Source organism: Penaeus vannamei, chromosome 37, assembly GCF_042767895.1.
Source record: "Penaeus vannamei isolate JL-2024 chromosome 37, ASM4276789v1, whole genome shotgun sequence".
NCBI classification, from domain to species: domain Eukaryota; kingdom Metazoa; phylum Arthropoda; class Malacostraca; order Decapoda; family Penaeidae; genus Penaeus; species Penaeus vannamei.
Window position 1 is genome coordinate 21,659,290 of NC_091585.1, and position 12,500 is coordinate 21,671,789.

The following is a 12,500-nucleotide window of genomic DNA, read 5'->3' on the forward strand; positions in this document are numbered from 1 at the left end:
AAAACATGGCGGCGGTTAATCAATTAATAAGTAAGCAATTGCCTAGAATGAATGAAATTGCAGAGAAAATAATCGAAAAAATAAAAACAGTTAAAATGCTACCACGATTTTATGAAAAAAAAAACGAATCTAATCTGATATAAAAGAGAGAAAAAACAAAACAACAACATATTTGTTTGCTTTCATCGTAGTAAAATCAATGTAGATGAATTTGAGTGATAAAAAAGGCAGAAAAAAAAAAACCGCATATAAAAAAAAGGATACCACAAAAAAATATAGTCCTATATAATAAAAAAATATCGTAATAATACGTCCATAACAAAAAATGCATAAATGTCATTTTTAATCGAATTTGCTTAATGGAGTCGAAACGGTGAACTTTTGAAAATTTCATTACGTTTTTTTGTCGTTAGAATGACATACAATTTCACATATGCAAATTTATATACGTTATAATATACATATACATGCAATATCACGTTAAACCGGATAAAACTGGTGCTTCGTGCATATGCAACAACAGGCATACCAACATGTGAATATTGTGTTCAAATGAATGAACACATACACACACACACACGTACATACGCACATGGGTGCACACGGGGAATTACTTCTCGCTTTGTCTCTTTGTGTGTTGATTTATTTGTTTATTTGTTTATAGGTGTTATTTCGTGTTTTTTGTTTGTTTAGATTTCTGTTAGGTGTCTGTATGTTTTTTTTTCTCGTTCTCCCTCTATCCTCTCTTTCTATCTCTTCTCTCTCTCTCTCTCTCTTTCTCTCTCTCTCTCTCTCTCTCTCTCTCTCTCTCTCTCTCTCTCTCTCTCTCTCTCTCTCTCTCTCTCTCCTCTCTCTCTCTCTCTCTCTCTCTCTCTCTCTCTCTCTCTCTCTCCTCTCTCCTCTCTCTCTCTCTCTCTCTCTCTCTCTCTCTCTCTCTCTCTCTCTCTCTCTCTCTCTCTCTCTCTCTCTCTCTCTCTCTCTATCTATATCTATCTCTTCTCCCACTTCTCTCTCTCCTCTCTCTCTCTCTCTCTCTCTCTCTCTTCTCTCTCTCTCTCTCTCTCTCTCTCTCTCTCTCTCTCTCTCTCTCTCTCTCTCTCTCTCTCTCTCTCTCTCTCTCTCTCTCTCTCTCTCTCCTCTCTCCCCCATCTCTCTCCTCTGTTTCTATGTCTCTGCCCCCATCTCCCTCTCTCTCTCTCCCTTCCTCTTTCACTCACCTCTCCCCTTTCCCTTCTCTCCCTCTTTCACTCCCCTCTTCCCTCCCCTTTTCCTCTCTCTCCCTACCACCTCCCTCCCCCTTTCCCCTCTCTCCCTCTTTCACTACCACTCTCCCCTCTCTCCCCTCCCTCTTTCACTCACCTCTCCCCTTTCCCTTCTCTTCCCCTTTCACTCCCCTCCCCCTCTCTTCTCTCCCTCTCTGCCTACCCCCTCCCCTCCCTCTCTCCCTCCTTCACTCCCCCTCTCCCTCTCTCCCTACCCCACTCCCCTCTCTCCCTCTTTCACTCCCTCCTCTCCCCTCTCTCCCTACCCCATTACCCTCTCCCCTCTTTCACTCCCCTCTGTCCCCCTCCCTCTCTCCCCTCTCCTCTCTCCCTACCCTCTCCCCTCTCTTCCACCCCCCCCCTCTCCTCTCTCCCTCCCCCACTCCCCTCCTCCCTCTCCTCCATTCCTCTCTCTCTACCACCTCTCTCCCTCTTTCACTCCCTTTCCCCCCACTCCCCTCTCTCCCCTCTTTCACTCCCCCCTCTCCCTCCCTCTCCCCTCTCCCCTCTCCCTCCCCCCTACCCACCCCCCTCTCTCCCTCCCCCCTCCTACTCCCCCCTCTATCTCTGCCCTCTCCCCTCTCCCCCCTCTCCCCTCTCACCTCTAGACTCCTGATGTCATTGAAGTACTGTTCTCTCGGGTACATGATTTCTTCGTAAACACCGATGTTGCTCAGTGCCAAGTTCTGCAATCGCGGGCAACACTCTCCGATGGCTGAGGAGAGAGAAGCGAGGTCAAGGTCAGGTCATTGATTTCCGATGTCGTTTGCTGATTTTTTTTTTCTTCTAAAGGGTGTTAGCGAAGTAGAAGAAGGAGGAGAAGGAGAAGGAGAGGGAGAAGGAGAAGGAGAAGGAGAAGGAGAAGGAGGAGAAGGAGAAGGAGAAGGAGAAGGAGAAGGAGAAGGAGAAGAAGGAGAAGGAGAAGGAGAAGGAGAAGGAGAAGGAGAAGAAGGAGAAGGAGAAGGAGAAGGAGAAGGAGAAGGAGAAGGAGAAGGAGAAGGAGAAGGAGAAGGAGAAGGAGAAGGAGAAGGAGAAGGAGAAGGGAGAAGGGAGAAGGGAGAAGGGAGAAGGGAGAAGGGAGAAGGAGAAGGAGAAGGAGAAGGAGAAGGAGTAGGAGAAGGAGAAGGAGAAGGAGAAGGAGAAGGAGAAGGAGAAGGAGAAGGAGAAGGAGAAGGAGAAGGAGAAGGAGAAGGAGAAGGAGAAGGAGAAGGAGAAGGAGAAGGAGAAGGAGAAGGAGAAGGAGAAGGAGAAGGAGAAGGAGAAGGAGAAGGAGAAGGAGAAGGAGAAGGAGAAGGAGAAGGAGAAGGAGAAGGAGAAGGAGAAGGAGAAGGAGAAGGAGAAGGAGAAGGAGAAGGAGAAGGAGAAGGAGAAGGAGAAGGAGAAGGAGAAGGAGAAGGAGAAGGAGGAGGAGAAGGAGAAGGAGGAGGAGAAGGAGAAGGAGAAGGAGAAGGAGAAGGAGAAGGAGAAGGAGAAGGAGAAGGAGAAGGAGAAGGAGAAGGAGAAGGAGAAGGAGAAGGAGAAGGAGAGAGTGTTTTGTGTTTCTGTTTTATTTAGGTTTGTTTGTTGGTTAGTTTGTCTGTCACACACACACACACATATGTGTGTGTGTGTGTGTGTGTGTGTGTGTGTGTGTGTGTATGTGTATGTGTGTGTGTGTGTGTGTGTGTGTGTGTGTGTGTGTGTGTGTGTGTGTGTGTGTGTGTGTGTGTGTGTGTGTGTGTGTGTGTGTGTGTGTGTGTGTACAGGTAATAGATAGACCGATAAACATAAACAGTATAAAAATACAGACAGACAGACAAAGGGAAAGACAAATGGATAAGTACATATTAAACCAGTATTTATCAACCCATATATTCAGTTACCTATATATCATTATAAACAGGATTTGTATACTTTAAAATCTATAAGTAAACAAAACTGACTTTGATAAGAGTACTGTTGCTGTACAAACAAGCGAAGAAGCACAAGATTTTATACAATTCCTCTTAAATTATACGCTTCGCTGACCTTGATTTCAAATGTCAATCAAAATTGTAAACTCAACGGAGAGAGGGAAAGGGAAAAAATTGATAAATCTGAACAATTTTTTAAAAGGAATTATGTTTTGAAATCTGAAAAAAATTTAAAAGGAGTTCTGTCTTGAAATCTGAAGATTTTTTTTAAAGGAATTCTGTCTTGAAATCTGAACAATTTTAAAAAGGAATTCTGTCTTGAAATCTGAACAATTTTTAAAAGGAATTCTGTCTTGAAATCTGAACAATTTTTTTAAAAGGAATTCTGTCTTGAAATCTGAACAATTTTTAAAAGGAATTCTGTCTTGAAATCTGAACAATTTTTAAAAAGGAATTCTGTCTTGAAATCTGAACAATTTTTAAAAAGGAATTCTGTCTTGAAATCTGAACATTTTTTTAAAAAGGAATTCTGTCTTGAAATCTGAACAATTTTTAAAAAGAAATTCTGTCTTGAAATCTGAACAGTTTTTAAAAGGAATTCTGTCTTGAAATCTGAACAATTTTTAAAAGGAATTCTGTCTTGAAATCTGAATAATTTAAAAAAAAAGGAATTCTGTCTTGAAATCTGAACAATTTTTAAAAAGGAATTCTGCCTTGAAATCTGAACATTTTTTTAAAAAGGAATTCTGTCTTGAAATCTGAACAATTTTTAAAAAGGAATTCTGCCTTGAAATCTGAACAATTTTAAAAAGGAATTCTGTCTTGAAATCTGAACAATTTTTAAAAGGAATTCTGTCTTGAAATCTGAACAATTTTTAAAAGGAATTCTGTCTTGAAATCTGAACAGTTTTTAAAAGGAATTCTGTCTTGAAATCTGAACATTTTTTTTAAAAGGAATTCTGTCTTGAAATCTGAACAATCTTTTTAAAAGGAATTCTGTCTTGAAATCTGAACAATTTTTAAAAAGGAATTCTGTCTTGAAATCTGAACAGTTTTTAAAAGGAATTCTGTCTTGAAATCTGAACAATTTTTAAAAGGAATTATATCTAAAAATCTGAACAATTTAAAAAAAAAGGAATTATATCTTGAAGTTTGAAAGGAAATTGAACTGAAATTGGTTCTGTGTAAATGGGTCGAGGAAATAAGTTGATGGTTGGTCTAAGATGGTGGTGATGATGAGAGAGAAAAAAGGAAAATTGTTCTTTGTTTCTCTTTGACTTTCTTTCTCTCTCTCTCTTTCTCTTTCTCCTTAACAACACAAACAACAACACCCAACCACACAAACAACAACACGAACAACAACACAACCAACAATACTTAACAACCCAAACAACACTTAACAACGCAAAAAACAACACAGACAGCACTTAACAACCCAAACAACAACACTCAACAACACCCCTCCCACCGCTCCCCCCCCGTCACCCCTCTACTCCCACCCTCCACCACCGATCACCCTTCCCCATCCCCACCCCTTCCCTACCCCCCTCACCCACCCCACCCCACCACCCCCCGTCACCCCCGACTCACCGGCCACGTCCACCGTCGTAAAATTCACCAGCAGGAGCGAGTGGAGCTGGTGGCCCTTGACGGTGAGGACGGGCAAGACCCCCTCGTGGAAGTCGAGTGTGAGTCCCTCCGAGTTCGTGATCCTCAAGTGGGTGAGGTTCTCCATCCGCATGACCTTGTAGAGGACGTCGTTGTCGACGTAGGCGTTGCTGAGGGTGAAGTTCTGCCAAGAAAAGGGGGAGGGTGAGAGAGTGAGGGTTGAGGGAGGGTGGAGAGGAGGGAAGGGAGGGTGGAGGGGGAGGGGAGGTGGGAGGGGTGTGGTTGGGGGAAGGAAGGGTAAGGGTGGTTGGGGGAGGGTGGAGAGGGAGGGAGGGGAGGGGTGGTTGGGGGAAGGAAAGGGAAGGAGGGGAAAGGTGGAGAGGAGGGGAGGGTGAAGGGGAGGGAGGGTAGGTGGAGAGGAGGGAGGGTTGGGAAGGAGGGAGGGAAGGGTGGGTGGTTGGGGGAAGGAAAGGGAGGGAGGGAGGGTGGAGAGAAAAGAGGAAGCAGAGGGAGATGGATAGATAGATAGAATGATAAAGACAAAGAGCAGAAAGAGAAAAAAAAACCACCCAATAAACCAGGAAAAATGACACAGGGAAGCACGCACGAAATCCATATAAAAGGAATATTTAATGAAAGACAAACACAAAGAAAGACATAAAAAACAAACTACACAGAAATCAAACCACAAAATCAAACAATTAAAAAAGACAACAGCATCAACAACAACAACAAACCAACCCTTCCCCCCCCCCCCACAAAAAACTTTCCTTCAGACTGCTTCAAACAACCCCCCCAAAAAAAAAAAAGAAAGAAAGAAAAAAAAAAAGCTGCTTCAGACAACAGCCCCTCCACCTCCCCAAAAAAAAAAAAAAAAAAACTGCTTCAGACAACAACAACCCCTGCACCCCCCCAAAAAAAAAAACACGTGACTTCCCAAAAACTTTGCTTCAGACAACAACCCCCTCCACCCCCTAAAAAAAAAAAAAAAAAAAAAAAAAACATCACGTGACCTCCCTGAACTGCAAGTAACTTTACTATAACCTCTTTTCCATTCCGTCGTCTCAGGCCGATTCGTATTTACGTTTTAACTTAGCGGAATTTGGCCTGTGTACTGTGCGTGCGCGAGCCGGGACGACGGCGCCCAGAGAACGCTTCGGAGGGGCGTGAGAGTGGGAGCGGCGAAGGGGGTAACTTTCTTGGCTTTTTTGGGGGTTGTTTTCGTTTTTGTTTTTTGTTTTTCGTTTTTTTTGGTTGTTTTCTTTTTGTTTTTGTTTTCTTCTTTCTTTTTCTTTTTTTGTTTTGTTTTTTTGTTTCTTTTCTTTTTCTTTTTTTTTTTTTTTGTCTTTCTTTTTTGTATTGTTTTTTCTTCTTCTTTTTCTTTCTTGTTTTTTTCTTCTTTTTCTTTTTCTTTTCTTGTTTTGTTTTCTTCTTTCTTTCCTTTTTCTTTTTTGTTTTGTTTTTATTTATCTTTTCTTTCTTGTTTTTTTCTTCCTTCTTTTCTTTGTTTTCTTCTTTCTTTCTCTTCTTCCTTTTCCGGGTGGGGCGGGGGTGTCGGCGCGGTGGGTTAGAGGAGGGCTCAGATACGTGTGTGTGTGGGATTTGTGTGTGTATATAAATATATATATATATATATATATATATATATATATATATATATATATATATATATATATATATATATATATATATAGTTAGAGAGAGAGAGAGGGAGAGAGAGAGAGAGAGAGAGAGAGAGAGAGAGAGAGAGAGAGAGAGAGAGAGAGAGAGAGAGAGAGAGAGAGAGAGAGAGAGAGAGAGTGAGTGAGTCATAGAGATTTAGAGAGAGTAAGAGAAAGAGAGAGAAAGAAAGAGAGAGAAAGAGAATGAGTAAGAGAATGAGAAAGAAAAAGAGAAAGAGAGAGAGAGAGAAAGAGAAAGAGATCACACACACACACACACACATATTCATATACACGTATTACAGACACACATACATATACACAGACACACACAGCGTATCACGAACTCCAAAATATGTATCGAAGAGGGCAAGTGCCTATATTCCCACACGTGTCCCCGGCGAATGGCACAGATCTCAGGCAATACGGGAAAATTCCAGCCTCGGATTCCCATTCCAAAGATTTACATCAACTTGCGGCCAGGAAAATACCCACACTTCATGCTTGGCGGCCGCGAAGTAAATAATTTCGTATTATTTGCCTCTCCTGGGATTCGACCGCAAATCAAAAATTCGAGGAAATGGCAAAACGTTCGGGAAATACCTTAGGAAATGGCGGGAAATACATTAAAAGTGCATGGTCCTTGTTTTTCTAAATAACGTTTTTTTTCTCTCGCTTTTGGCGTTTGAAAATTGGAGTTTGTCTGTTTATTTTAGAGATGGGAATTTATGTACTTTCTTTCGTGGAATAAATTGAAAACCGAGTTTATTCGGCAAACAGAAATACATTTTAGGAGACAAATAAAACAGGAATAGGGAAAATAAGCGAATTCACATAATAATTAACACCAAAGGAATATAACTCAAAGAGAACCAATACCACTCACAGAAAAAGAAAAATGACAATCTACCCGAACGCACAAAATACAACAAAATGGCCGAAACAAAAAGAAAAAAACAATTTAAGATATTTTACATAATAGCAATAAGCCATCCTCATCCCAGGGAACGAAACTGGATAAAAAAAAAACTCTCCCGCGAACCAAATGAATAAAGAATTGAATAAACAAACGAATAAAACAACCCAATGAATTATTCGAACGAAACGTCGTACTTTTGGCGGGAAAGTACAAACGAAAAAAAGGTGGTAAAAAGCGCGCGAAAAATCAACCGCCTTCGTCTCCCGCTACCTCGGCGAGAGAGGAATTTGAGGAGGAAAATCGACACTGAATTGTAAGTTAAGGTCGACGAAATTGGTTTTTGAGGATGTTTACGCAAGCTTATGTTTGCTGATGCAGGGGAGTTGGAAGCAAGGGAGAGGGGGGGGAGGAGGGGATAGGGTAGGGGAGGAAGGAGGGGATAGGGTAGGGGAGGAAGGGGGGGAAGGGGGGATATTGTATAACCGCCAGTTTCTCGTTTGAATTTTCATTTTCATTTTTTTATTTGTGTTACGCTCTTGTATTCTTTAAGAATGTTTTCTTTCCCTCGGTTCCTGTTTTAATCCTGATTTTCTTTTGTTCTGTCAAACTGTTTTCTTTTTTTCTCGTTATCTCTCTGTTTTCGTTTCGGTTTCTCTTCTTCCCTCCCTCTCTTCCTCACCCTCTGTCTCTCTCTCGCCTGACTCCCTATTCTCTCTCTCTCCCTCCTTCCCCTGTCGGACACTCCCCCTATCATTCCTCCATCTCTTCTCTTTTATTCTTCCCTCTTCTTCCTCTTTCCTCTTTTCTTCTCTCCATCCTTATTCCCTATACACCTTCCTCCTTCCTACCCTCTATTTCTTCGTTCTTTTCCCTCCTCTTCTTCCTCCCTCTCCCTCCCTTCTGCATTATCTTTTTTTCTTCTATCTTATCTCTCTCCTTCCTTCCTTTCTTCTTCTTCTTTAACCACTTCCCCTACTTCTCTCTGATTCCTTCTCTCTTTTTATTTCTTCCATTCCTTTCGCTATCTTACTCTCCCTTCTTCTTGTTTCCCCTTTCCTCCGTATCCTTGCTCCTTCCCCTTCTTCTCTTCCTTCTTCCCTTTGTCTTCCCTCCATTCCTGCATCCCCCTCCTTCCTTCCAGGTCCTTCTTCCTCCCCTCCATCCTTATCCTCTCGGTCCCCACCCCCCCATCACTCCCTCCATATGCTGCTTCCCCCTTCCCCCATCCCTCTACTTCCATTCCTCCATCCTCTATCCCTCCCTTCATTCATCAACTCCTTCCTTTCCTCTACTCATCTCTTCGTCATTCCCTCTCTCCTTCCCTCCCTCCCCCTCTCCCCCCTCCCTTCATCTCTTCACAAACCTCTACTTCCTTCCCTCCCTCCTCTTCTCCCCCTACCCTCCTCTCTCCACATCCCCCTACTTTCTTCCCTCCATCCCTCCCTCCCTCTTCCTTCTCCCCTCCCTCCTTTCGTGTCTCCACATTCCCCCCTACTTCCTTCCCTCCTTCTCCCTCCTCCTTTCCTCTCTCCCTACATCCTTCCCTACTTTCCTAACCCTCTCCCTCCTGCCTTCCTTTCTCCACTCATCTCTATTTCCTTCCCTTCCCTCCATCCTCCTTCCCCCCTCCCTTCCTCTCTCCACATCCTCCTACTTTCCTCCTTCCCTCTCTACATACCCCTACTTCCTTCCCTCCCTCCTGCCCCTTCTTCCTCCTCCTTTCCTCTCTCCACATCTCCCTCTTCCCTCCCTCCATCCTCTCTCCCCCCTCCTCCTCTCCCTCCCTTCATCTCTCCACAAACCTCTACTTCTTTCCCTCCCTCCTCCTTTCCTCCCTACACATACCACTTCTTCCTCCTCTCCCTCCTCTTTTCCTCTCTCCACATCTCCCTACTTCCTTCCCTCCATCTTCCCTTCCTCCTTCCTTCCTCTCTCCACATCCCCCTACTTCCCTCCTTCCCTCCCTCCTTTCCTCTATCCAAATTCCCCTACTTCCTTCCCTCCCTCCTCATCTCCCCCCTCCCTTCCTCTCTCCACATCTCCCTACTTCCTTCCCTTCATCCTCCCTCTCTCCACATCCCCCTACTTCCCTCCTTCTCTCCTCCTTTCCTCTCTCCACATCCCCCCTACTTCCTTCCCTTCCTCCATCCTCCTTCCCCCTTCTTCCTCCTCCTTTCCTATCTCCACACCCCTCTACTTCCTTCCCTCCCTCCCTCTCCCCCCTCCTTTCCTCTCTTCCTCTCTCCACACCCCTCTGCTTCCTTCCCTCCCTCCTCTCTCTCCTGCCCCTCCTTCCTCCTCTCTTCCTCTCTCCACACCCCTCTACTTCCTTCCCTCCCTCCATCCCCCCTCCTTCCTTCCTCTCCACATCCTCCTACTTCCTCCTCCCCCTCTCCCATCCTCTCTCCACACCCCCCTACTTCCTTCCCTCCCTCCCCCTCCCTCTCCCCCCTCCTTCCCTCCATCCTCCCTCCTTCCCTCCTTCCCTCCCTCCTTCCTCTGCTGATGATATTTTGAGAAAGCTTTTGTTGTCGGAGTTAAAGGTTCAGATGAAACTTGAATGGAATCGCGAGTGAATTATTGGGTTCAGAGCTTTGAATGGGGCGGTAGTAGGTTGTGGGGAGTACGAGCATATGTATTGTTTGGGAGGTGAAGTTGTATTTTATGAGTTGTTTGGGTTGTTTGGGAGATGAAGTTGTATTTTATGTTGTATGAATTGTTTGGGAGTTGTTTTTTACTTGTATGTATTGTCTGGGAGTTGAAGTTGTATTTTTATGAGTTGTATGTATTGTTTGGGAGGTGAAGTTGTATTTTTATGAGTTGTTTGGGTTGTTTGGGAGATGAAATTGATTTTTATGAGTTGTATGTCTTGTTTGGGAGTTGAAGTTGTATTTTTATGAGTTGTATGAGTTGTTTGGGAGTTGAAGTTGTATTTTTATGAGTTGTTTGGGAGTTGAAGTTGTATTTTTATGAGTTGTTTGGGAGTTGAAGTTGTTTTTTATGAGTTGTTTCGGAGTTGAAGTTGTTTTTTATGAGTTGTATGAATTGTTTGGGAGTTTAAGTTGTTTTTTATGAGTTGTATTTATTGTTGGGGAATTGAATATTGTTTATTTTTTTAAAAAGTGGGTAAAGTCATAAATATGATTTGAATGTAGCGACTGTAGTTTGTAGCGAGAACGAGCGTTTGTACCGGTTGGAGCTAAACAAGGTTGTTTATGGAGAAGAAAAAAGTGGGTACAATTTTGGATATAGAGCTTTGAATGTACCAGTTGTAGGTTGTAGCGCATGTATTGTTCATGAGTTGTTAAAGTTTTTTTTTTTCAAGGAGGAAAAAAAAGGGGGTGGGGGCAAAGTAATGGAGAATGAGTTATGAATGTAGCGATTCTAGGTTGTAACAATTATTATGAGTTGTTTGGGAGTTGAAGTTGTTTTTTTATGAGTTGTATGTCTTGTTTGGGAGTTGAAGTTGTATTTTTATGAGGTGTATGAATTGTTTGGTACTTGAAGTTGTTTTTTATGAGTTGTTTGGGAGTTATGATAAGTCCGAGCTTACGTATTGTTTGGGAGTTACAAACTGATGTAAAAAAGTGGATTAATTTATTATTACTATTATTATTATTAACATTATTATTATCATTATTTATTATATATATATATTTTTTTATTTATCTATTATTATCTTTTTTTTAGCAAGAGACTAGAATAGCAGTTTGGTTCAAATGAGTGTGACTGTGAGTGTAAATTAGAGTGCGTTTTATTGTGTGTGCAAGGTGCTAATGATAATGATGATGATGGTGATGATGAGGATGACGACTGGTGATGAAGATAATGATAACAGTGATGATGATGATAATAAAAATGATGATAATAAAAGGATAAAAATGGGTTATGATATTATTGATAATGATAATGCTGATAATGATAAAAAATAATAAGAACTGCATTAACAAAACAACAATAATGATAATGATAAAAATGATAATGATAATGATAAAATAAGCGTGATGATGGTGATGATAATGTTAACGATGATAATAACAGTTGAATGTAGCAGCAATGGCAGAATTTTGATAACATTACTATCATGAAAATAATATAAATTCATGGTAATCATAATCATGATTGTGTGAGGATAATGCTGAAACAGATAAACAGATAGATAGATAGATAGAGAGAGAATGAGAGAGAGACATAAGGAGTATGAAAGAGAGACACAGAATGAGAGACAGAAATAGAGAAAAAATAGAGAAAAGATGGATCAACGCTTTATTTGACGGTTATTGATCGGAGAAAATTACCTCGGTTTATTATTATTCTTTTTTGTTTTTCTTTTATTGCACAATTCTTCATGAGATCGATCACTCTAAAAACATCAAGTTGAATATTGCAACACATGTTAAAAAATATATATCTATGATTTTTCTCTCTCTCCATTTCCGCACGAATATGGAATTATTACCTCGTGAAATATATATTAAAAAAATCGTCATCAATTTTCATGTTCTTTAATTATAAGTGAACTTCCCGTAAAATATCTACCCCCTCTCACGCCCAACACCGAGCGTGACAAAACGACCCCCCTTTCCCTCAGCCGTGATATCCCGACCCCCCATCCGTGATATTTCTACCCCCCCTTCTCCGCCACCTCCCATCCTCCCTTTTGCAACTTACCGTGCTTCCCTCCCTTTACAACATCTGCAACTTACCGTGGCATATGGACAAAGCTCAATTGCAGTATCAACATCTTCAGGATCAACAACTTCGTTTGTTGAAGTGAGGACACGCAGGTGCAATTTTTCGCAAGTCCCAATGTTGGCTGGAGTCAGTCCCCACTCTTTCATTACGTTAAATACCTGTAAATGTGAAAATATTGATTATGGAAATATTCGAGAAAGAGAAAAGAAGAGAAGAGGAGAGAAGGGAAGGTAAGAGAAGAGAATAGAAAAGAGTAGAGAAGAGAATAGAAAAGAGTAGAGAAGAGAATAAGAGAAGAGAAGAGAAGAGAAGAGAAGAGAGAGAGATGGGAAGAGAGAGAGAGGAGAAGACAAGAGAAGAGAAGAGAAGAGAAGAGAAGAGAAGAGAAGAGAAGAGAAGAAGAGGGAAGAAAAGAAAAGAAAAGAAAGGAAAAGAAAAGAACAGAAAAGAACAGAACGAGAGA

General features: G+C 41.9%; 1 protein-coding gene across 2 annotated transcripts in view; it reads right to left on the minus strand.

Moving 5' to 3' along the window:
• LOC113801908 (uncharacterized) overlaps positions 1–12,500 on the minus strand; it is a 118,372-nt gene that overhangs the window by 12,159 nt on the left and 93,713 nt on the right. For both annotated transcript variants that reach the window (XM_070115022.1, XM_070115021.1), the window contains exons 5-7: positions 12,049–12,195; positions 4,745–4,946; positions 1,865–1,977 (exon numbers count right to left, since the gene is read on the minus strand). In XM_070115022.1, the coding sequence (XP_069971123.1) occupies positions 1,865–1,977; positions 4,745–4,946; positions 12,049–12,195 (462 nt within the window). The remainder of the gene's footprint in view (positions 1–1,864; positions 1,978–4,744; positions 4,947–12,048; positions 12,196–12,500) is intronic.